General features: G+C 53.9%; 9 protein-coding genes across 9 annotated transcripts; 5 read left to right on the forward strand and 4 right to left on the reverse strand.

The window, feature by feature from the left end:
- Positions 1–1,138: 1,138 nt before the first annotated feature.
- On the reverse strand, positions 1,139–1,398 carry STEHIDRAFT_21175 (uncharacterized protein; the record flags this gene model as incomplete). Its single annotated transcript, XM_007297856.1, has 2 exons — positions 1,139–1,215; positions 1,302–1,398. Coding segments are annotated over 2 exons (174 nt in total), but the record flags the coding sequence as incomplete, so codon positions are not given.
- Positions 1,399–4,205: 2,807 nt separating this feature from the next.
- On the reverse strand, positions 4,206–9,077 carry STEHIDRAFT_136582 (uncharacterized protein; the record flags this gene model as incomplete). Its single annotated transcript, XM_007299074.1, has 5 exons — positions 4,206–6,133; positions 6,214–6,453; positions 6,516–6,838; positions 6,920–8,870; positions 8,979–9,077. The coding sequence occupies 5 exons, from the start codon at positions 9,072–9,074 to the stop codon at positions 4,697–4,699; spliced, it is 4,047 nt and encodes a 1,348-aa protein (XP_007299136.1). The 3' UTR covers positions 4,206–4,696.
- A 153-nt stretch (positions 9,078–9,230) lies between these two features.
- On the forward strand, positions 9,231–10,141 carry STEHIDRAFT_127622 (uncharacterized protein; the record flags this gene model as incomplete). The annotated part of the gene is made up of 2 exons (XM_007299075.1): positions 9,231–9,491; positions 9,563–10,141. The coding sequence occupies 2 exons, from the start codon at positions 9,231–9,233 to the stop codon at positions 10,139–10,141; spliced, it is 840 nt and encodes a 279-aa protein (XP_007299137.1).
- Positions 10,142–10,399: 258 nt separating this feature from the next.
- STEHIDRAFT_107254 (uncharacterized protein) lies at positions 10,400–11,104 on the reverse strand (the record flags this gene model as incomplete). The annotated part of the gene is made up of 5 exons (XM_007299076.1): positions 10,400–10,414; positions 10,474–10,552; positions 10,641–10,657; positions 10,773–10,885; positions 11,005–11,104. 5 exons carry the CDS (start codon positions 11,102–11,104, stop codon positions 10,400–10,402), a joined length of 324 nt encoding a protein of 107 aa, XP_007299138.1.
- Positions 11,105–11,452: 348 nt separating this feature from the next.
- On the reverse strand, positions 11,453–12,329 carry STEHIDRAFT_71978 (signal recognition particle SRP9/SRP14 subunit). Its single transcript, XM_007298140.1, has 4 exons — positions 12,284–12,329; positions 12,140–12,212; positions 11,947–12,053; positions 11,453–11,815 (listed from the first exon to the last, which is right to left on the reverse strand). The coding sequence occupies exons 1-4, from the start codon at positions 12,305–12,307 to the stop codon at positions 11,540–11,542; spliced, it is 480 nt and encodes a 159-aa protein (XP_007298202.1). The 5' UTR covers positions 12,308–12,329; the 3' UTR covers positions 11,453–11,539.
- Positions 12,330–12,590: 261 nt separating this feature from the next.
- Positions 12,591–15,051, forward strand: STEHIDRAFT_90213 (uncharacterized protein). The gene is made up of 3 exons (XM_007298296.1): positions 12,591–13,836; positions 13,885–14,199; positions 14,270–15,051. The coding sequence occupies exons 1-3, from the start codon at positions 12,796–12,798 to the stop codon at positions 14,894–14,896; spliced, it is 1,983 nt and encodes a 660-aa protein (XP_007298358.1). The 5' UTR covers positions 12,591–12,795; the 3' UTR covers positions 14,897–15,051.
- A 213-nt stretch (positions 15,052–15,264) lies between these two features.
- STEHIDRAFT_71985 (COX5A-domain-containing protein) lies at positions 15,265–16,409 on the forward strand. Its single transcript, XM_007298141.1, has 3 exons — positions 15,265–15,713; positions 15,839–15,926; positions 16,086–16,409. Exons 1-2 carry the CDS (start codon positions 15,323–15,325, stop codon positions 15,877–15,879), a joined length of 432 nt encoding a protein of 143 aa, XP_007298203.1. The 5' UTR covers positions 15,265–15,322; the 3' UTR covers positions 15,880–15,926; positions 16,086–16,409.
- Positions 16,410–17,047: 638 nt separating this feature from the next.
- On the forward strand, positions 17,048–18,712 carry STEHIDRAFT_136586 (uncharacterized protein; the record flags this gene model as incomplete). Its single annotated transcript, XM_007299077.1, has 2 exons — positions 17,048–17,458; positions 17,614–18,712. Exons 1-2 carry the CDS (start codon positions 17,175–17,177, stop codon positions 18,710–18,712), a joined length of 1,383 nt encoding a protein of 460 aa, XP_007299139.1. The 5' UTR covers positions 17,048–17,174.
- Positions 18,713–19,178: 466 nt separating this feature from the next.
- STEHIDRAFT_47218 (uncharacterized protein) lies at positions 19,179–19,642 on the forward strand (the record flags this gene model as incomplete). Its single annotated transcript, XM_007297982.1, has 3 exons — positions 19,179–19,228; positions 19,286–19,363; positions 19,435–19,642. The coding sequence occupies 3 exons, from the start codon at positions 19,179–19,181 to the stop codon at positions 19,640–19,642; spliced, it is 336 nt and encodes a 111-aa protein (XP_007298044.1).
- Positions 19,643–19,730: the final 88 nt, after the last annotated feature.

The raw sequence follows: 19,730 nt of genomic DNA on the forward strand, positions 1-19,730 counted from the left end.
ATCCACATAGCGTATTTTCCCTCCGCGGATCGAATTGAAAAAGGCTCCACCCACAGTCTCACCAAAGTCAAGATCCGGCACTGGGTCCCTGAAACGTCAACCCAATCTCACTCACATCTCAGCGACGTGGGCACAAGACTCTTGGGACCATGTCAGCTTTTTTCGGTCAAGGACTCCGAGGAGTCCAATTGCAAGTCCCTCATCCTCCGCGATTGGCTCCCTCTACCTCGACAGGTCATTGAGAGCATCGAGCCCAATGGGAAACGGCAAAAGACTACAATCTGTCTGCTCCGTGGTCATGGTAGGCACCACGGCCTCGGAGATACGTCCATTGCATACTCGGGGTAGTGGCGGTGAGGTCCGTCAGTGGCGAGACCAAGCAGAATCAGGACTAAGGACCTGATTCAGATCCGGGCAGACCACGGGTCTGGTCTTGGGTGCCACATTCCAAGCTCGATCATCGACTCTTCGTTTGAATGGAATCAACGGACAGCAATATAGGACTAACCTAAACCGGCACCGTCAATCGCGTCGTCCGAGGGCATAGATGATGAAAGTGACATGATTTGTCGGAGACGCCGCGCGAGCGGTGACGGTGAGTACGACTCGAGGGCCTGACTTACCTGGTGAGGTCGCCGCGAGTGGCTATCCGTTAGAATCGCACCGCTAGCATTCAGAGAAACGTCTGGGGACGGCTTTCGATTCATTCTTGAGTTACAGGATATACTCGTACACAGAAAGGGAGATATTTGGTCATGGTACAAGTACAAAGAGAAAGCCTTTGGGCGTCTACATAAGAAAGCGAAGTTTCATACTGTTACAGGAAGAAGGATGGATGGAAGATTTGGCAAAGGAAGGGACTTTGTTATGCTGCACGGAAGATGAAAAACGAAGACGTACAACAGATCGTACAGATTTACGAAGGGCAGGGGGGAAGATGAGACAGTTGGAGGTCGTGAAGTGACTCGAAAAAAAAGCTCGTGAGCTCATGAGGTGGCGATGAACATCGATCGTGAAATAAAGAGAAGCGGGTCCAAGAAGAGAAGAGAAGACGGTCAGGAAACAAAATCCGATGATTTGAACAGTTCGAGTGGAGAGATCACATTCAGAGCTCATCTCCAGAGCCGCCAGAGCCTTTATGAACGCGCATGTGCTGACCGAGGTTGTCATGTCGGCTGAAAGCCTTGTCGCAACCTGGCACAGGACATTTATGCGCTGTGGAGTAGTAGATTCCGAAGAAATCAGCATCGCAGGACAGCGGGCGCTAGGAAAATGATTGGTGTAATAGAAGAACAACTTACGCTTTTCATTGGTATGGATCGACCGAACATGGCGTTTCAGATGCTCGCCCCGTGCAAAGCACTTCCCGCAACCCTTCACCTTACAAGCGTAACCCCTCACGTTCTTTTGCACGCCTCCCTGTACAACTAGCACCGGAGAAGTGGGTACCCTCCGACCGCGACTCTTCTTCGTCAAATTCGGCACAGGCGTCGGCGCAGTGAGCTTGTAGACCCGAGGACGCCCAGAGGCGCGGGCTCTCGCTGAAACAGATCGCGAACTGTCGGGAGAGGCTGTGGTGGGTTTTTTCTTGGTGGTTGCCGTGTGTCTATTGCTCGAGCGAGTGACGGGACGACCGCGAGTCCTGTAGCGGGCGGTGGGTACAAAATCCCCGTCCCCATCGTCAGCGTCTTCCGCCTCACTCTCTCCGGCATCTTCCGAATCGGATTCGTGGATGAGGTCGGGAGGGCTGGCGGAGGGGAAGGAAGGGCTGGATAGGGATGCAGCGGTGGAGAAGACAACGTCATCCATGTCTTGAATATCTGGCTCGGCCTTGGCAGCGATTTGCGGATCACCGTCATCCCCGATGGGAGAGACGCTGTGTAGGGATGCAGCCTGAGCTGGCGGTTCGTAATCAGCCGGGATGCGAGGGGTGGAAGACAAGCCAGGAGTCTCCGTTGCAGTAACGAACGGTTCGTCCGGGAGGGCGGCGGTAAAGCTCAAAGCTGCGGGGGCAGACATTGGCATAGCGTACGGCAGGCCAGACATGTCCATATTCGCCCCATCGAAGTAGAAAGGAGTGCCGCTAGGTGGAATCATGGATGAGGTGCGGGATAGAGTCGCAGTTTGGTCGTATGGAGAGAGATAGTCGGAAGGTGCGAAGTCGAAGTAAGACATATCATTTGAGAGCGAGCCCATCATTTCATCTTCGCGCGTGATATCAGGTTGCATTGGCATGGGCATAGTCGCAATCGTCCCGTAAGGATGATCGGCTGGGGTAAAAGGAAAGAATGAAGGGCTTTCGCGCTGAGTGCTAACATGGTTCTTGTCGGACCACGCAGGAGTAAAGCGGTCGAATGCACTCTCGCCATAGACGTAAGAGTCACCGGCATTGCCTTCCAACGGCATAGCGAGTGTTTGTGCCGATGTAAAGCGCGTGCTAGAGAGTCGTGAGAAGGGGTTCGACTGTGGCTTGTAGGAAGGAGGGACGGGCGATGGATGGAACTGGTTGTCGTAGATGGGAGAAGAATGCATATTTGGGCGACTTTCTGAGGAAGGTGTGGCGTCGCGAGAGACATCCCGCGCGGGCATATAAAGCAAAGCGGGGGAAGTTTGGCAGATCGACATCGGGACAGAAATCGATTCGGATCTGGGGACTAGACACTGAATATAGAAGGATAGGGCGCAAGTAAAGCGCAGGCACCACAATGAACGGTGCTCTGGATTTGCTGGGATTGAATATTTTGAATACCGCAGCGGATGCGATCGTGCTTGGACAATACGCAACAGCTGGGTCGGGGATTTTGACGCAGATTCGGAGTCGTCCTGTTGTGATTAAAACGCTGATATAGGCGGAAGAAAAAGATGATGCTGCGGGTCGTAATCTCAGTACCCGAAGGAGCTAGTGAGTTCCCCGTATGTACGCAATCTTTTCTCGAGCGGAAGTGTCGAAACTGATGTTGGATATCGATGCTTCAGCTGCATCGACGACGGTTGCGCAACAGAGTATCAAAGAGAGCGACGCACTACCAAGGGACTTTGTAGGGAGAAAGATGTTGGGGGAACTGTTGTGGTACTGTGCAACCACGATGGAGGAGCGGCGCAGAAGATGGTGGACGTCAGGTTGTCCTTGTTTGTTTGCGCCCATTGCGAATTCGACGCCGCCCCACCGGCTCCATATTTCCATCTCGAATTACAGACTAGGAATGCCGGCTTATACAGTACGTCTGTTGTCTAGTCCCTCTGTGCTCATTTAAAAGTGCTACTCTGCATTTTGTACTTTCGAATTGAAATATTAGTGGTAGGAGCTTGACCAGCGACTCGCAGGTCACGTTTCGGGTGTTTCACGCCGTCCAAGCCCGTGCGCATCACACTATCATTGTCATTCGTCAGGATCCACCGCAATTGCTTTATTTGGCACAAATTGCCAGGTGAAAATCTGGTCTTATCTGAGATCCACGATGTAGCTTTCCATTCTACAAAACCAGGGTACGTTTTGCCCAACGTTCCTCGTGTATTGGTAGTAGCGCTAGACGCTGCTAGAGGAGTCCCGAACAGCCAAGTGCGTCGCGACCATGCTGTATTGAGCTTCAGTTCGTCCAGACAATGGCGTATGTACCAAGAGATTCTACTCTATCTCTTCCGGCGGGACTTGGTTCCATATGATAAATGTGGCGTAGTAAAGACCGGTTAGTAGGTGGCGTACGGACAGTGCGACATTAGTGCCTCTCGTTGAGTCAATCGGCGGGAAACTTTAACTTCGGGACATAGAGCCAAAGTCCAAAAGATAAAACACCGGTCTTGAAATGGGGGTTATTGCGATGGCGTGACGCGCATCCCATCCACGATCCGCGGCCCCACAGGAGGGAGACCTTCAAGAGAGACACAATTTGGCGGTATTGGATCCAATCCGAGATAGCAGTTCGTGTTCCTCAGCAATAAGGAGGGTGTACGGCTTATATGGATAGAGGCCTCGTACGATGGGTAGGTGAGCATTTCGGGCAAGTAGTGGTTCGGGTGAAAGGAAAACCAAGAACTGGGAAGGTTCGGAAGGGAGTTCAGCCCGAAATGGAAGGCGGGCTTCCGTCATGATCCGGTCTTACCAAGTGCCACACCAGCGCCACATTTGGACCACCTCACGACTGAGCACACCCCAAATGACCGTAAAGATCTTTTCATTCAGACAAAAAAAGCGACAACGGCAGTATATACAACACGGGATGCGCAAACCAACGACGATTCGAGAACTCAACACTGAGAAATGACTAGAACATTTGTTTTACTAAAAGACGTGAATGTCAGTCCACGAGGACGAGCCACAACGAACCACGGACCGACCACCACTCTTGAATAAGAGGCCACAAATAAGCAAGGAGCATGAGAGATCAATCATCACACCAAGAAAATGCAAGACAGAGCGAAACACCGTCGTTCTCGTCCTGCTTGAGGATGGTCAACTAGAAGTACACAAAAAAAAAAAAAGAGGGTGAGTGAAAGGTGATTCAGCATCTCAACAAAGAGATCTGAACCATTACTAGTAGGCCGTGAGGACGAAGTATGCATACGAGGACAAGGGGATGGGTGAGGCAAGACAAGAATAAAAAAACAAGAGCGAACGAAAGGAGGCATGCATGTATATTTATGGTGGGGTCCAAGCAGAATCAAGTAATGCAAACGTTGTTCCGTCGTCGTCGACAGCTCACTCATCATCTGAGCTGTCATACAACACGACATACTCCTCCTCAGCCCTTGAAAGCGCGGCCGCACCGTCAGCACCGATTCCCATGTTCAAAGGGCTCAACCTCTCCCTTGAATCCTCGAAGACATCGTCGTCCTCCTCATCCTCCGACGAAGGAATATCAATCATCGACAAATCCGACCCCGCATCGCTCAGCGTGTTCGTCCTAGACGACCTGACCGTCATCGGGGCCGTCGTCGCCTCATCCTGCTGCGCCACATCCGCCGCGTCGACCATTCCCATCCCGGTGGTCATCGTTGAGCTCCGCGACCTCTCAGGCGCCGAATGAGGCATGATCACCGACGACGCCGCCAAACTGTCCTCACCGCTGCCGTCCTCCACACTCAACGCAGACATAGCCCTCTGCGGCTCGGAAACGACGATCTCCACCCAGATCGAATGCCCGAACTGCTTGCCCTGCCCGTCGCTCAACCTCCAATAACCCATGTACCTTCCCGGAATTTCAGGAGCCTTGAGTTCCCCGGTCCATACGTCGACTTCGTCGCCAGGCATCACGGTCCCGACCCTCTTCGACCCGATCTTCCCGCTGCCCATGGAGCCCATCTGATCACCAGCGATGAACACGAGCTTGGTCTCCTGCGGCCACGCCCTCGATCCTTCGTTCTTCATTCTCCAGCTCTTGACGAACTCGGCACCAGGAGGGAAGATCTGACCATCCGGAATGTTGTTGTCCTCGATGAAGGCGGCACGGAAGGGGGTCAGATCAAGATAATCCTCGGATGCAGCGCCCATCACGACGGTTGAGTCGTCGTCGGTGACCATCGACACAGGACGCGAAGCTGACATCGTCATGGAAGGAGCCGCCTCCCTCCGAATGGGAGCAGGAATCTCAGTCGGCCCTAGTTCGGGAAGAGGGGTCGTAAGCACCTCGGGACTGTGAGGCGGGCTCTGCGTCAAGGCATAGAGGTCCGGAGTCGAGCGGCCCGAAGCAGGCTCGACGGGTTCAGCGCTGATAGCCTCGATGATGGTGGGAACCCTCTTGTCGTCGCTGAACGGGTTCAAACTGCGGTTGATCTCGACCTCGACGTCATCGACGTCATGGCTCTTGATTTCCGGGCTGGAAGGTACCTCCAACCCGGTTGGGAACATAGGGAGTTGCTCTGGAACCGGCATCGAGCTTCTGACTTCGGGGGTGAGAGGGACCTCCAACCCAGTCGGGAACATAGGCAATTGCTCTGGAGCCGGCATCGAAGGCGGCAGACGGACCACTGGTGTGGGAGCAGGAGCAGCTGGAACGGGAACATCCCTCACGATCTTGGGGATAGTGACGCCCGGCTCCTTGATCTTGAGCAAGGGGTGGTTGGTAGGATGTTGAGGGATAGGGTGAGCCTCGCAGGAAGCGCAGAGGTCGTAGTCGGGGCAGGAAGCATGCATGCACTACGTGACCGAAAGAAAAGACGGAAGTGACCGTTAGCTAACGCAGTCTTAACTCAGACCGTAAACAAAGGAAGACGAACCTTGTACCTCACACCGACGATGACCTTCGAGCAAACATCACACCTTGCCCTGTGCTTCGGCGGCGTCGACGCAATCCTCGCGCCGAGGCTTCCGAACGGAATGGCCTGCGAGTTCGGATTCTTGTAGTAGACGAGGTCTTTGGGCGAGTTGACGCGGACGAAGGAGTGTCCAGGGTGTTGGATAGGGACGATAGCGAAGCAGGACTTGCAGGTGTCGAAGTCCGGGCAATTGAGGCATTTCTGCCGACAAGGAATAATTAAGTTTATTACATGTGAGTACGGGGACAAAGGAAAGCACCTACCCAACGGATGCCCTTAATCCTAGAATCACACATGTCGCACGTCGCGTTGTGCAAGACCTCGGCTTTCGTAGACGTCGACGCTGCCTCGGGAACGGTGGGAGTGAGGGAAGCAGTGTTCACAGCTGGAGTCGCGACAGGCGCTTCGGTGGCATGCGTGCACCTCGTCGAATGAGTGTGGTCAGCACCAGCGCCACGTTTTTCACCCAACCCAGAGAAGACAGTATGCACATAGACATGACCCGGCTCTTCGATGGCGAAGAATTCGTGGCTGCCGTCGTGCTGGTGGCGTTTGTTGGCATAACACGTTGGACACATGTCGTAATCTGAAATCCCAAAGAAGGGAAGAAAAGAAAACACAAGTTCAGTCGAGTGAGAGAATGAGAGGAAGGGGCAGGAAGACATACCAGGACAATCCAAGCACTTGTTCCTCGTGCCTACGACGGTCTGCTCGCACACATCGCAGATGATGTTCGTGTGAACCTTCGGCTGCGGGTTCTCGAACGCCGAAACAACCACATCTTCGGAAGAGGCAGGCCGAGGGGTGGCCGCAGCCTCACGAACAGGCGGCTCGGGATCCGCGAAGGTATCGCCCATCATCTTGTCGAGGTTCTTGATGAACGAAGTAATCATCTCCTTGACTTCCTCCTTGCCCTTCTTAACGTCGCAGCACTGCTCCTGAGTCTCCTTCTCGACCTCCGCGGGGTTAGTGGAGGGAGCGGAGGCGTTCGAGGGACCTTGAAGAGACTCGAGGAGTTCCGGGTTCAAGGGGACCTTGGGCAGCGGCACAACACGCTGCGGCTTGTCCAACGACCGGCTCCGATACCTCTCCTCCTCCGCCTCGATGCTATCCAACTCTTGCCTCACACTCTCAGGGATGAGGTCCGCGGCAGCTCGCCTGTCCTCCTCGACAGCATCGTGAGCCCTCTCCTTGCCCTTGCCCTTCGAAGAGCCGGAAAAGTCACGATGAATTGCATCTATCGCTTGAGACCTGAGCTTCATCATCGTCACCTTCCTGGCGATATCCCTCACGTCGGCTGCACGCAACGAAGAGGGCGAGGCGGGGGTGGCGGGGTTAGAAGCCGCACCACTCCTTTCGCTAATCGCGGACGTGCGCCCCTGCAGAGCCTTCACCTCCTCCTTGAACTTCTTCATGTTGTCCCTCCTACCCTTGACGATGACATCATCAGTCGTCAAAGAGCGCGTCGACGAAGACCTCTCAGCCCCCTCCGGAAGAGGCCCCAAGATCCTGTCCGAGAGGGCTATAGGCCGTGACGCCGGTTCAGGAAGTTCGCGAGGAACAGGCTTGCGGGAGGTGAAGCTCGGATAAAGCGGAGGAGGACCAGGAGGGGGATACAAGGTCCAGAGGTCACTATGCGGGACATCAGAGTTCCAAGAGTGATCTCCCGCGTGATTATTCGAGGGCGCCCAGCTGACGGGACGAGGCCTAGGAGGTGGAGCTGGTGGCTTCGTCATGTCCGAAGAATACCGGTGAAGAAGATCATCCCTCAAGGTCGAAAGAGACACCTTGGGACGTCTGATGGAGGCGCTGTCCTCGGCGCTAGAGCCCGCGGCTGGCGTAGGTGGGTTACTCGGTTTGACTGATGTAGTGCTATTTCTGGCAGACTTGACATCGTCGTAGGATACACTAGCGTAGCTGGAGGGCCTCGGCGGAGGAGCCGGGCGCTTATGAGTATGCAGAAGTTGCGCCGAGTGTTTCTCGCCCTTGGCTTCGTTGTCGGAGTCGGACTCCCTCGCCAACCAGAAAGGACGCGGAGGGGGCGGTGGCGGTGGGATAGAAAGTCCATCTCTGTCTAGGTATGAAGAACGAGAAGGTGGGTGGGGAAGGTGACGGACGGGAGGTGGAGGTGGAGGGGGGAGCGGAAGTCCGTAATATGCTGATGGAAGAAGGGGGAGGGGCGGTGGGGGAGGACTGACGAACAGCGGGGCTGAGGTGTTCTGATCAGCCTTCCACCATCTACCGTGAGACTGTCGGTTATGGTGGTGATGATGTCTGTGCCTTCGCGCCGTGCTGTCGTCAAGGGGTTCTGCGCCGCTGGAGGTGACTGTGGCATCGTCCTGGGACGGCTGCTGCGCCACAGTATGGTCTACGTCGCTCGACGTGGGAGCGGGCATGATGGTAGCAGGGAGCTTATGAGGAGTCTCGTCAAAGACGGAGAAACGAAGGAGAGCGCCGGGCCACTCTTTGTTACGGTAAGGTTTGATGTGAGAGTTGTACTCTTGCTCGTTGTGAGCTTCCATGCCAATGAGAATGCGAGAGGTAGGATTAGAAGGAGAGGAAGTGAAGAGTAGACGAGAAAGATAGTATGAGTTTGAGATAGGGAAGATACGATACAGCTATATAATATGAACACAAATATATTCGCAAGGAGAGAAGTCCAAGGAGAGGAGTCGTCAGCGGAAAGATAAGGACGAGTAGGGGTGTATACGGGAAAGGAAACGGACCTGCTGATAGAGCTGGTCGTAGGTCGGGAAAGCCGACGACTCTGTGAACGAGAACTTGCGGGTTTCTGAGCGATATGTGGCCTTGATGGTGAACATGGTGAACAGGGAGAAAGGCAGGCGGCGACTGCTTCGACGACGCTGCCGTACTTATACGCCGTGCAGCCCCACGTCACGCCGGCCGGTGCCGAGCTCGGGGCGATGCCGAGAATGCTCCCGTCAGCCGGCTCAGCGCAACTCGTACTCGGACGCGCCATGTCGACATCCGAGCAGACTTACGAGCTCATCACAGCGACCAGACACGACCTCGTCCTGCTCGATGCACAGTGGAACACGGACGCCAACGGGGGGCAGCCGAGCGCGTTCATGCTCCTCCGTCTTCACCATTCCCGTTTCCTTGACGCTGTAGCCATTCACTCTTGGTCAGACGTATCCCTCGCTTGGGAGCACTTTGAACGCGAATGCACTCGCGCAGTAGAGTCATACGACGGTCCAGGAAATGGCGGTCCCTTGAAGGCTCGTCTCACTATGTTTCCTATAAATTGGTCGGTTGGCAGTGACTTATCAGTTTGTGCTACGGACAACAGGTCCGACCCTCCTTCTCCCGCTCCGGAACACTCTCCATTTCAGTCGCACCTGCAGCGCCCTTCGCGCACGATCCCCTCCTCCCCTTTGAAATTACGCACTCCATCGACTCTTTACCGTCACCTCTCCGATCGGCACCGCCTCTTACCCTCTATCTCGACACCGAACCCACGCCTGCCTCTGTCTTCACCCGCACGAAGACCTCGCTACGCACACCCTACACCTCTGCACGCGCCCGATTCTCTCTACCCGCCTTCGGAGGTGACTCAGACGTACTATTATGGTCCGAATGTGCACCTGCGGCTGCGAGTCGAGCTGCGCGTGGTATGACCACGGAGACCACGGTGCGCAACGTCGCTTTTTTCAGAGGCAGGAAATGGGTTACGCCTGCGGAGGGCACGGGCTGTCTCACTGGAGTCATGAGAAGATGGTTAATCGACAGTGGGAAAGTCGTGGTGGATGGGGAGGATGCCAGGAGGAAGGTGCTGTGGAAGGAGAAGATTAAAGATGGGGAGATGGTGCTGGTATTCAATGCAGTGGAGGGATGTCGCTTAGCGGTAGTCAAGCTGAAGAAGCCTTGAAGTTGAGCTCGTTCATGGCATAGCGGAGGTATATTTTTCGCTTGGATATATTGATGTATTATAGGCACCGGATTTGTTGATACCCTAGCACGCTCGTTATTTCGTGTTGTTTCATAGGTTTCGTTGGATGATTGCTCTATAATCTATACTCTACGCTCTATGCTTTATTTCTACTTGATACATCTCTATGATCTATCGGCACATTCCTTGTAATCATACCTATCTAATTCCTACACCTTTGCAATAGCGGGTACAGGTTTACGCAGCAGAGTCCTTGAAGGCGAGACGGAATGTGAGATGAAAGTAGAATTTATCTCGTTCGACGGACATACCTGGTTCTTGACAGGGACGGGCAACTCCTCCCACCTCGTCAGGTTCATCGGCTCAGCGAGGAGCGGGATTACATAGGGACTACAATTAGATCGACACATAACATTCAAGGATTTAGTACCGAGCATAATTGCTGCGGGAATAGAAGGAATAAAGAATGTGAACGCACTCAAAGGTCTTCCAGTACTGGTCATCCACGATCCCACGCCCGTCAAGTACACAGATGATCAATCGACAAGTCAGCCCATCATTGTTATGTATGATGCACCGAATGATATGACGGAGAAGGGTGAAAACGCACAGGGTTTTCGAGATGGTACGTTTGGCTCGCTTCATTCTCGAACCTCTCGACGATCGCGAACTTGGTAGGTTCCTTCGGGTCCTGGTGTACCAGCCACGCCATCGTCTCCTTGTCTATATGATTGTATACACCACAGCAAAAATAAGTCGGTAAAATTATATGAGTTCATCGTAGTAGCTATAATTACGAGAAAAACTTGAAAGGGAAGGGAGGTATGAACGGAATTACTTACCCTTACGATAGACAGAAGCCGCCTCGATGAGCTTCTCCCTCAGCTTTTCAGCATTCTCGAGCGAAGATGCGCGGAGATGGACGATGATGGTGTAGGTCATGGTTTACTAGTACTTTATGTTTTCACTGAGTTAGAACGGTGGTGGTTTGGTGGTGGTCGGTGGAGGGAACGATCCGGAAGAGAAATTGCAATCATATCCGCCTTCACTTCGAGTCCTGACGTCGATGCGATTGTTCGGGGGCGGGTACGGGACTAGCCTGGCCCTGGAACGGAGTGGATGAACGGATATCCGTGCGATGGTCAATGTCGTCGGCGCCACACTTGAAAATGAGAAACGATCACGAAAGGACGTGTGGCACCGATCCCGCGGGTTTACACGAAGAGCCAGAAAAAAGATGAAGGGATTATTCTAGGCTAGAATACGGTACACGTCTCGACTAGCTAGAGTCAGAAGTATTCATTCCATTTCCATGAATTTTACTTGGTCAGTCCGTCCTTAGTACACCGTAGATACCCACCTTCAGCCACTCCATCCTCACTTCTTCTTCTCAGCTTCTCTCTCTTCTATCCTCCTCTTCGCCTCTTCCTGCCGAACAGCTGCCTTCATCTTCCGCTGCCTCTTCTTCCTCCCCGCACCCCTCTTCGGTCCTTCCACAACCACGGGCTCATTGAGTTTCTTCTTCCTCGCAGTGATCTCTTCCGCGCGTTGCTTTTCCCGCTTTTTGTCGCGTTTGCGTAAGAGAGGGTTTAGATGGGATTTGAGGAGGGAGCCGTAGAGGGAGTGAAATTTGGGGAGGGACGTGGAGGAGATCTGAGGAAAGGCGGCATGAGGTGATGAATGGGGAAGGGTAGGAGGACGGTAGGCAGAGTCGAGGGTGGTGATGAGAGCCCGGTATTAGCGATCTGTGTACGTCACGATGTGAACTGTATTCATGAACTTACATGTGTAGAATAGTTGACATCCTTCCCGTTCGTCAGACGGATGAGACAGGGATACTCCTTGTCTTCATCCACAGAATGCATCGTAGCGTCCTCGCCATCATGCGTGACTACACCACAGTACAGCCAGGTCAGTAAAAGACCAAACAAAAGCGTGAATATAATGTCTCTGTAATCAATGAGGATGATCACGCACGTCGTTTATGGGTGAGCCATATCGATCCCTTTTCCTTCGAGGACTCGAATAGCGAGCCCAAATGACTCAGGAACTGGATACCATATCAACCATTAACACCGGCATTTCCATAAGAGCATACACTGGAGTCACAAACGCACGTACGGTGTCGTTGTCGACGAGCTGCATTCGCTCGTCTGTATCGTCCGTTATGGTGGTACAGTACTGTGTTGTAACTTGTGTGGCGCATGGCCCGCCAACATGGCGAGCACGAGGCAAAAGCGGCTTAGTCAGCCCAAGATAAGATAACGCAACTCTTGCTCTTTGATTCGACGTTCCGAGGGCAAGCCCCCGCTGACTGTATTTTTTTTTCTTGTCGTGCTCAGAATTGCTCATGATCTCACCATGGCTTCGACTGACTTTTCATTCCGAATTCATCGGTTTGCCTCTTTCGCACAAAAGGACACAGCGACGGCCATCGTGGTCGACCGTGGCAGCTTTTACTTATCGAAACACTCCAGCTCGACATCACACTTGCTACTCTTAGCGTCGGACTTTGCGCCCTACTAGTTTAACCTCTGAGCTCCGAGTCCTATAAAAATCGTGGACCCATAGTAACTTGGTTCATAACCTGAAAAGCAAACCCAAGACTGTCTACCGGTGCCCAGTCCCACACCATGCAGACGCACCCCTCAGGTCTCGCAGGCCAACTGTCCTCTTCCCTCTTCCCTACGCCCCGACCCGGCGCTTCCCTCTTACTTTCCTTTCGCTCTCCTCGAACCGTTCTTATCATAGGGAGTAACCCACTCGCTGCCATCCGCACCTTCTCTGCGCTCGAGGCCGATGCGCGGGTGGTTATCATGGGCAAGGGAGGTCTAGAGGCTGCTTGTGAAGAGGTTAGGTATCGGGTAGGAAGGGGTGAAGTGGAATATGTCGAGATGTGCGACTCGAACGAAGAGGAAGACTCAGATAAAGTTAGGAAGTTATTGGATAGCAGGCCAGAAGTTAGTTTGGTCTGTGTGACCGATACTGTTATCCCCCCTGCGCCTACAGCCACCCCTCCCCCCTCATCTTCCTCCTCAACATATTTCGCACCACCACAATCACAATCACAATCCCTACGCCGCCCTCAGACCTCCGCCCAATCCCTCTTCAACCTCTGCCGTTCCCGCCACATACCCATAAATGTCACCGACATGCCCGACCTCTGCGATTTCACCTTTGCGTCCACACATCGTTTCGTCGATCCTACGTCTCACGAGGCTACACCGCTCCAAATCGCTGTCGTCACCAACGGGCAAGGCTGTCGGCTCTCCGGACGAATACGACGAGAGATCGTCAGCAAAGTTTCGCCACATGCTGGGACCGCCGTGGTGAAAGTCGGGATACTTCGCAGGCTTGCGAAGGCTGCGAACAGTCAGGCCGGTGGTGCAATTGAGATGGATGGTGAGAAAGGTGCTAACGGAATAGTGGCGGAGGAGGATGAGTTGTGGAACGACGAGGTCAGGGTGGCTACGCCGAACAGGCCTGTGCCGCAGAGGAGCAAGACGGAGGTGGAGACGGAGATGGAGAGCGTACGGAGGAGGATGAAGTGGGTTGCGCAGATGAGCGAGTATTGGAGTTATGCGAAGTTGGCGGCGATGAAGGAGGACGATATGATTCGTCTGCTTAATGATGGCGATGCACTCTCTTCCACTTCTTCCTCTGACCCTTCGACGGTCTCCCGAATCCATCCAGTTTCTACTATCAACCACGCACTAGACGAGTCAGGTAGCAGCGATGCCACCAATTCGTTACATGCTCTCGCCATCCCACCACCACCTCCGAAGGGCAGGATCCTGCTCGTCGGGTCAGGACCAGGCCATCCTGGCTTGTTGACCATGGCGACGCACAACGCACTCACAAAGCACGCCGACCTGGTCCTCTCAGACAAGCTGGTTCCAGAGGCCGTGCTGGCCATCATCCCCGAAGGAGTCGAGGTGAAAATCGCGAGGAAATTCCCCGGCAACGCAGACGGTGCTCAGAATGAGATGATGGAAGCCGCAGTCGAAGCTGCCAATCGCGGTCTTACAGTCGTTCGGGTCAGTACTTTCAATACCTCGTCACTTGTATAGTCCGACGCTGACTTTTCTCTCTACCGTTAATTTATAGCTCAAACAGGGCGATCCGACGGTGTACGGTCGCGCAGGTGAAGAAGTCCTCTATTTCCGCAAACACGGGTTCGAATCCGTTATCATCCCAGGCGTCTCCTCCGCCCTCGCAGGTCCCATCTTCGCCGGTATCCCCGTCACCCAACGCGGTGCCGCCGAATCCTTCATGGTGTGCACTGGCGTGGGCAGACAAGGCAAGGAGGTCAAACTTCCAGGGTACGACCGTAGTCGTACGCTCGTCATCCTCATGGGCGTCGCTCGAATCGACCAAATTCTCTCCACGCTCCTCGATGCCTCTTCCGAGTCACCATCCGCAAAACGTAGATCTGGGCCAGCGTTCCCTAGGAATACGCCGATTGCTATTGTGGAGAGGGCGTCGATGCCGGATCAGAGGGTTATCATGAGTACGCTGGAGAACGTGGCGGTCGCGCTCGAGAGGAGTGGTGAACAGAGGCCACCGGGGATGATCGTGGTCGGTTGGGCGGTTCCCAGTTTGTGGGGAGAGGGTGAGATTACTGTGTTGGATCAAGGGGCGGAGGGACGTGATCAGGAAAGGGTGGAGAAGTGGTTGGGCGGAGAGAATTGGAGGGTTGTCGAAGGATTCGATAATGGGTGGGAAGGGTTGTAGGGAGGATTCAGCCTACTTTTCTTTGATTCTGCATGGTTGATTTGCCCGACGACAAAAGCTTTTTTATTACTTCTGTTTTTGCTAACATTTATCCTACTTGCTGTTGTGCCCTGCATGTCCTCATACTTCTGTACTGTATTTTTATGCGCTATCACCTCACAAGGCCGAAAATCAGGCTCGCCTATGCGTGAATTACGGCGCTGAAGCTAACCATGAAGAGTGGCGTAAGTAAAATCAGTTGATCAATGGTCCAGGTGTGGCCAGACGGAGGCGCGGTCACCAAGGACGTCGTACGCGCCCGCCGGAAGTAGCGTCCCGGATATTCCCGGCCTCGAAAAATCCGAGCTTGAGGACAGCGACGACCGAACGACCACAAACCACACGCCTTCCGACCTCACCCCCTCATCATCGTCCTCTCTCCCCACAATGCGCACCGTCCAGGCTCTCCGTCCCCTTCTCCGCTCCGCCGCCGTCCGCCCCCTCGTCGCGCAACGCGCCCCGCTCGCCCTCGCACAGACCCAAACCCGTCTGTACTCTGCCCACAAGGAGGAGACGTTCGAGTCTTTCACCGAGCGTTATGTCCAGTTCTTCGAGGAGGCTGAAGACTTGTTCGAGGTTCAGCGCGGTCTGAACAACTGCTTCGCGCACGACCTTGTCCCTGCCCCCGCGGTCTGCGAGTCTGCGCTCCGTGCGGCTAGGAGGGTGAACGACTTTGCGACGGCTGTGAGGATCTTCGAGGGCATTCAGGAGAAGGTGGAGAACAAGACGCAGTATCAGGCGTACTTGGATGAGCTGAAGCCGATTAGGGAGGAGTTGGGTACGTATTATTCTTTGGGCCCCCCCTATCGGCGTGTTATCTATCTGTTCGCAGTCGGACAACATGTTCTTACTTGTGATGTTGTACCCTGGTCAATTCTGGTGCTAATATATATGTGTGAGCAGGCATTGCGACAAAAGAAGAGCTTTTCACCGCGTCTTCCTAGAGAGGTTGCACCGTACCCGTTCCGCTTTATCGTCATTCTTAACCACAGTAAGTCTTTGTTCCTATTCCTTCCGCAACATGCACAGCTCCGTTCGCCTACAGTATGATCCCACTCTGCCTTATAATCTTACATTCAATGTTTGGATGCCCCCCTACTTTTGCTTGCCGTCCGTCACTTCCGCTGACCGCTTCTTTCCCGATTCACAGACGTTTGTTGTTTTTCACCCAACCCAATACATGTTTTCACCTTGATGGATTTGGACTATGAAACAATGAATCGTTATGTCAAGCCGTCCACGACATTGTGCCCTTACCTGGAGTGTCTGCCCGGAGCGGACTCCTCCACGTATAACCAACGAAATACTCCGAACTTCTCACCAGTTCTCACCTCTTCAGGACCGTTCTGCGTATCGACTACGACGAGTCGGCAGTGACTGCGTCTTGTTAGAATTGTTCGGCGATCTATAGACAACCTGTCTATCGTATACAAACGGTTCTGTCAGGAGGATTCGTGCTCGCCTTATCGCTTACCTCGAAGAGAGCCTCCTTTCGCCTTTTCACTTGTTGACTGGCGCTTATTTCCATTGCGAACTTGAAGCTTGAAGCCGGGTTGGTCTCGAGAGTTGAGGCTGCTGATCGCGCTCAGGAATTTCAGCCACGTCACTGTGCCGTCCATAACTCTGCACTTCCAGAGCTCACATCGGACGTCTCGCGACTTCCGTGTCTGTCTCATGGTGGGGATCTGAGGACTTATGGACGAACCGATCGGACCTAGGACTCGTAAGATACAGACGATGTTAGGATAGTTCACAACTTACTACAGCCTGTCAAGGTAAAATGCGAGATGTCATCGGTTGAATTCACCATGGATGTCTGATAACCTCGCAGCATACGCCTTGAGACTGTACAGAGTTGGTGATCGAGAGCAGTTAGTACAAAGCCCAACACCAATCGTGTGGAAAGTGCGAGGCAAATGACAAGTTTATCCTTACGAACATGATTCGTGGGATATTCCGGTTGACTGGCCCCACGTGATCATACGCGTCGAAGTCTCGACGCGTCGCGTTCGCGTCTTCGCGTCTGTTGAGTGGCACGGAAGGTCTCGTTCGCCAGTTACATAAATTCCGGGCAGGCCTGCAGCCTTCCCCCCTTCCCCCTTTTACCCCTAAGGCTTCCGACGTCTTTTCATCTTTCGGCTCTTGCGCACCCTAGCCTTGGATTTACTTCACGTCTATCACTAACCCTTGCTTGTGTCGACTGTCGACTTCTACCTACGCGTACTGGTGTTTACTGGCCATGGCCTCCAATTCACCCCTTGCTCGTGCGGATTCTATCGCGAGTATATCATCCGACGATGCGGCAAGCTCTCTGAGCATTCCAGTTGGTGGTCCCGACGCGTCACCCATCTCCGGATCAGCGTCAGCGGTGGGGAGCGCGGGTGGCACGACAGGCGGCGATGGAGAGAAGAGGACGCGGAAAAGGTTCACGGAGTTGCAGCAGACGATGCTGGAAAATATGTTCCATAGGACGTCACATCCTACGCGGGAGGAACGCGAGGCACTCGCGAACAACTTTGGAATGTGAGTCCTCTTCGCTTCTTTGCATTTTTTTTTGTTTGGTCGCGTCATGGGCATGGGGGCGAATACCTCGGTTTCAGACTCACTGTGACGCCTTCCGACGCGTTTCGTGTTCCTTTTCTGCGCGTGAATTGTGGGCTGATAACTTGTACGCGCAGGCAAGCAAAATCTGTGACCATTTGGTTCCAAAATCGTCGTCAGAACGAGCGTAAAGCGACGCGTCACACACCCACCAAGTCTTCCCCTTTATCCCCCCATACAATCGCCTCTGCTCCCAACGCGTCCTATTTCAGCCCATCCTACAACGCTCCCACACCTTATACGCCCTACGCCGCGCCAGCCGACACCCCGCACGCGAGCACAACTAATCCTGTCCGGCGCACGTATTCCATGCCACATCGGACGGCACACGACCGAGAAAGAGAACGCGAGGCTACGTTCTTCTTGTCCCCGACTCCTCAGCCCACGCGTTCCAGCACTCCCAAAGCCAAACACTTGCATCACACCCATATCCACTCCCACAGCCTCCAGAATCGTCCTTCGCTCGACCAAGTCGCGACTCTCAACGAGCTCCGCACCGCACCTCCACACACCCCCAAACGTCCCCCTCGAGCACACACTTACGGTGCCTCCGGTGCACTCTACGATAACATGCCCAGCTCTCCACTCGCTCCGCCTAGCCCGCCACCACGCGAGTACGTCGAGTTCGGGAAGAAGAGGACTACGACGAAGACGTTGGAGTGGGCCTGTGCGGCTGCGAGGTTGGTGAATAAGGAGGGTGGGAGTATGAGAGCTGGAGGAAGATCGGACCTTGAGGATGTGTATGAGGGGAATGAGAGTTCGGGGGCGTCGCCGTTGGTCAGGCGGCACAGTGAGCCATTCTTGGGTGGGTCGGGCAGGAAAAGTGGTGGCAGTGCGGGGTCAAGTAGGCACGGTCAACGGTCGCGATCGAGGAAAGGGGAGCGGGAGCTAGAAAGAAGCACGAGTCGGAGGAAGGAAGGGCCTACTAAGTCTCATAAAAAGGAGAAGAGGGAGCTGGTTGAGGAAGGAGGAGGCGAGGAAACAGAAGAGGATGAACCAGAGCTGATTACGCCGTTCGGTAGTCAGGAGTACGCAGGTTATCGTGCACAGTCGAAGGGTAAGGGAAAGGCCGTGGAGGATGACAGCATGGATGTCGATGTTGTCAGCGAGGGAGGGAACAACGCAGAGTTCGACGCTGCGCTGATACTAGCTCAAATGGGGAGGGCGATGAGATAGTCGAATAAGCGATGGGTATGAATACGAGTTGACGATGTTTCTCATAACTTTATATAATCAGATATGGTTACGCGGTTGTTCGACTGAGAGAGCTCGATAATGCATGAGAGGATAAGGAGGTTATCCAAGTTGCCTCCGTCTGAATCTGGATGGCGTTCAACACGGACCGATCGGACCAGGGCCACACCAGTGACACCACGACCATGTGGGTGCCACAAAGTTCTCGAGTTCGTCGTCGATGATGGCGTTCGGTTTGGGGCGGAAATAGCGAGTATCAGAGCACCACAATTGCGTCGGGATGACATCACAAACACCACCCGTCATCGACGCCAGTCTCCGTTCTACTATAAAATGACAGACCAAAGTGCCGCTCATCCTCGCTTCCAACTTCACGTACCAAACACACTTTCAAACAAACCCACAACACCCACAACAATCCACCGCACCCACTATGTCTTCCGGAGCCATGCAATCCAATGTCGGTAACTCTCAGGTGTACAACGACGGCGACCAGAGGTATGTTCTCTTTTTGGACAACCGGGTGTTGTCGAACGACATCAACTTCCCTCACAGGACGAGCAAAGGTCAGCAGGATGTCCAGCCCGCCTTCGAAGGGGGCCAGCAGAACTCCCATAATGTCCTCGACTCCAAGTATGTTACTTCCCTCCGTAACCCGTGTGCGACTCTCTCTAACGACATCCTCCATTGTCGGTGAAATTTAGGGACCAGCGCAGCCTAGCAAATACTCTCGCCGCTGCAGAAAAGCAAGCACAAGACGAGAAGCCATCACGGGTGTCCGTCGAGGACCATACCGCTCCAGCTGAGCGTCACGGTAACGAGCCATCAAGGGGCGCGAAGATCGACAAGGAGCTGCATGCGGAGGAGGAAGAGTTGATGAAGAAGAAGGGCGGTTTCGGTCCTTCCGTATAGATGCTCGGTCATGACGCTTTGTTGATGGAAGTCAAAATGTTGTCGCGTGTACTCTAGATGTATTATTATGGCGACATGTATTTGTTCG

Source organism: Stereum hirsutum (genome assembly GCF_000264905.1).
Source record: "Stereum hirsutum FP-91666 SS1 unplaced genomic scaffold STEHIscaffold_1, whole genome shotgun sequence".
In the NCBI taxonomy this organism is placed as follows: domain Eukaryota; kingdom Fungi; phylum Basidiomycota; class Agaricomycetes; order Russulales; family Stereaceae; genus Stereum; species Stereum hirsutum.

Coding starts and splice junctions, on each gene's coding strand:
- STEHIDRAFT_71978 (XM_007298140.1), bottom strand. CDS start 12,307: ATGCAGCTCGTCGACAACGACACC. Junction 12,054..12,139: donor ATGGCTCACCCATAAACGAC/GTGCGTGATCAT, acceptor ACTGTGGTGTAG/TCACGCATGATGGCGAGGAC. Junction 11,816..11,946: donor ATGTCAACTATTCTACACAT/GTAAGTTCATGA, acceptor GCCTTTCCTCAG/ATCTCCTCCACGTCCCTCCC.
- STEHIDRAFT_71985 (XM_007298141.1), top strand. CDS start 15,323: ATGCGCACCGTCCAGGCTCTCCGTCCCCTTCTCCGCTCCGCCGCCGTC. Junction 15,714..15,838: donor GCCGATTAGGGAGGAGTTGG/GTACGTATTATT, acceptor ATGTGTGAGCAG/GCATTGCGACAAAAGAAGAG.
- STEHIDRAFT_90213 (XM_007298296.1), top strand. CDS start 12,796: ATGCAGACGCACCCCTCAGGTCTCGCAGGCCAACTGTCCTCTTCCCTC. Junction 13,837..13,884: donor CTTCCTCTGACCCTTCGACG/GTCTCCCGAATC, acceptor GCACTAGACGAG/TCAGGTAGCAGCGATGCCAC. Junction 14,200..14,269: donor GCGGTCTTACAGTCGTTCGG/GTCAGTACTTTC, acceptor GTTAATTTATAG/CTCAAACAGGGCGATCCGAC.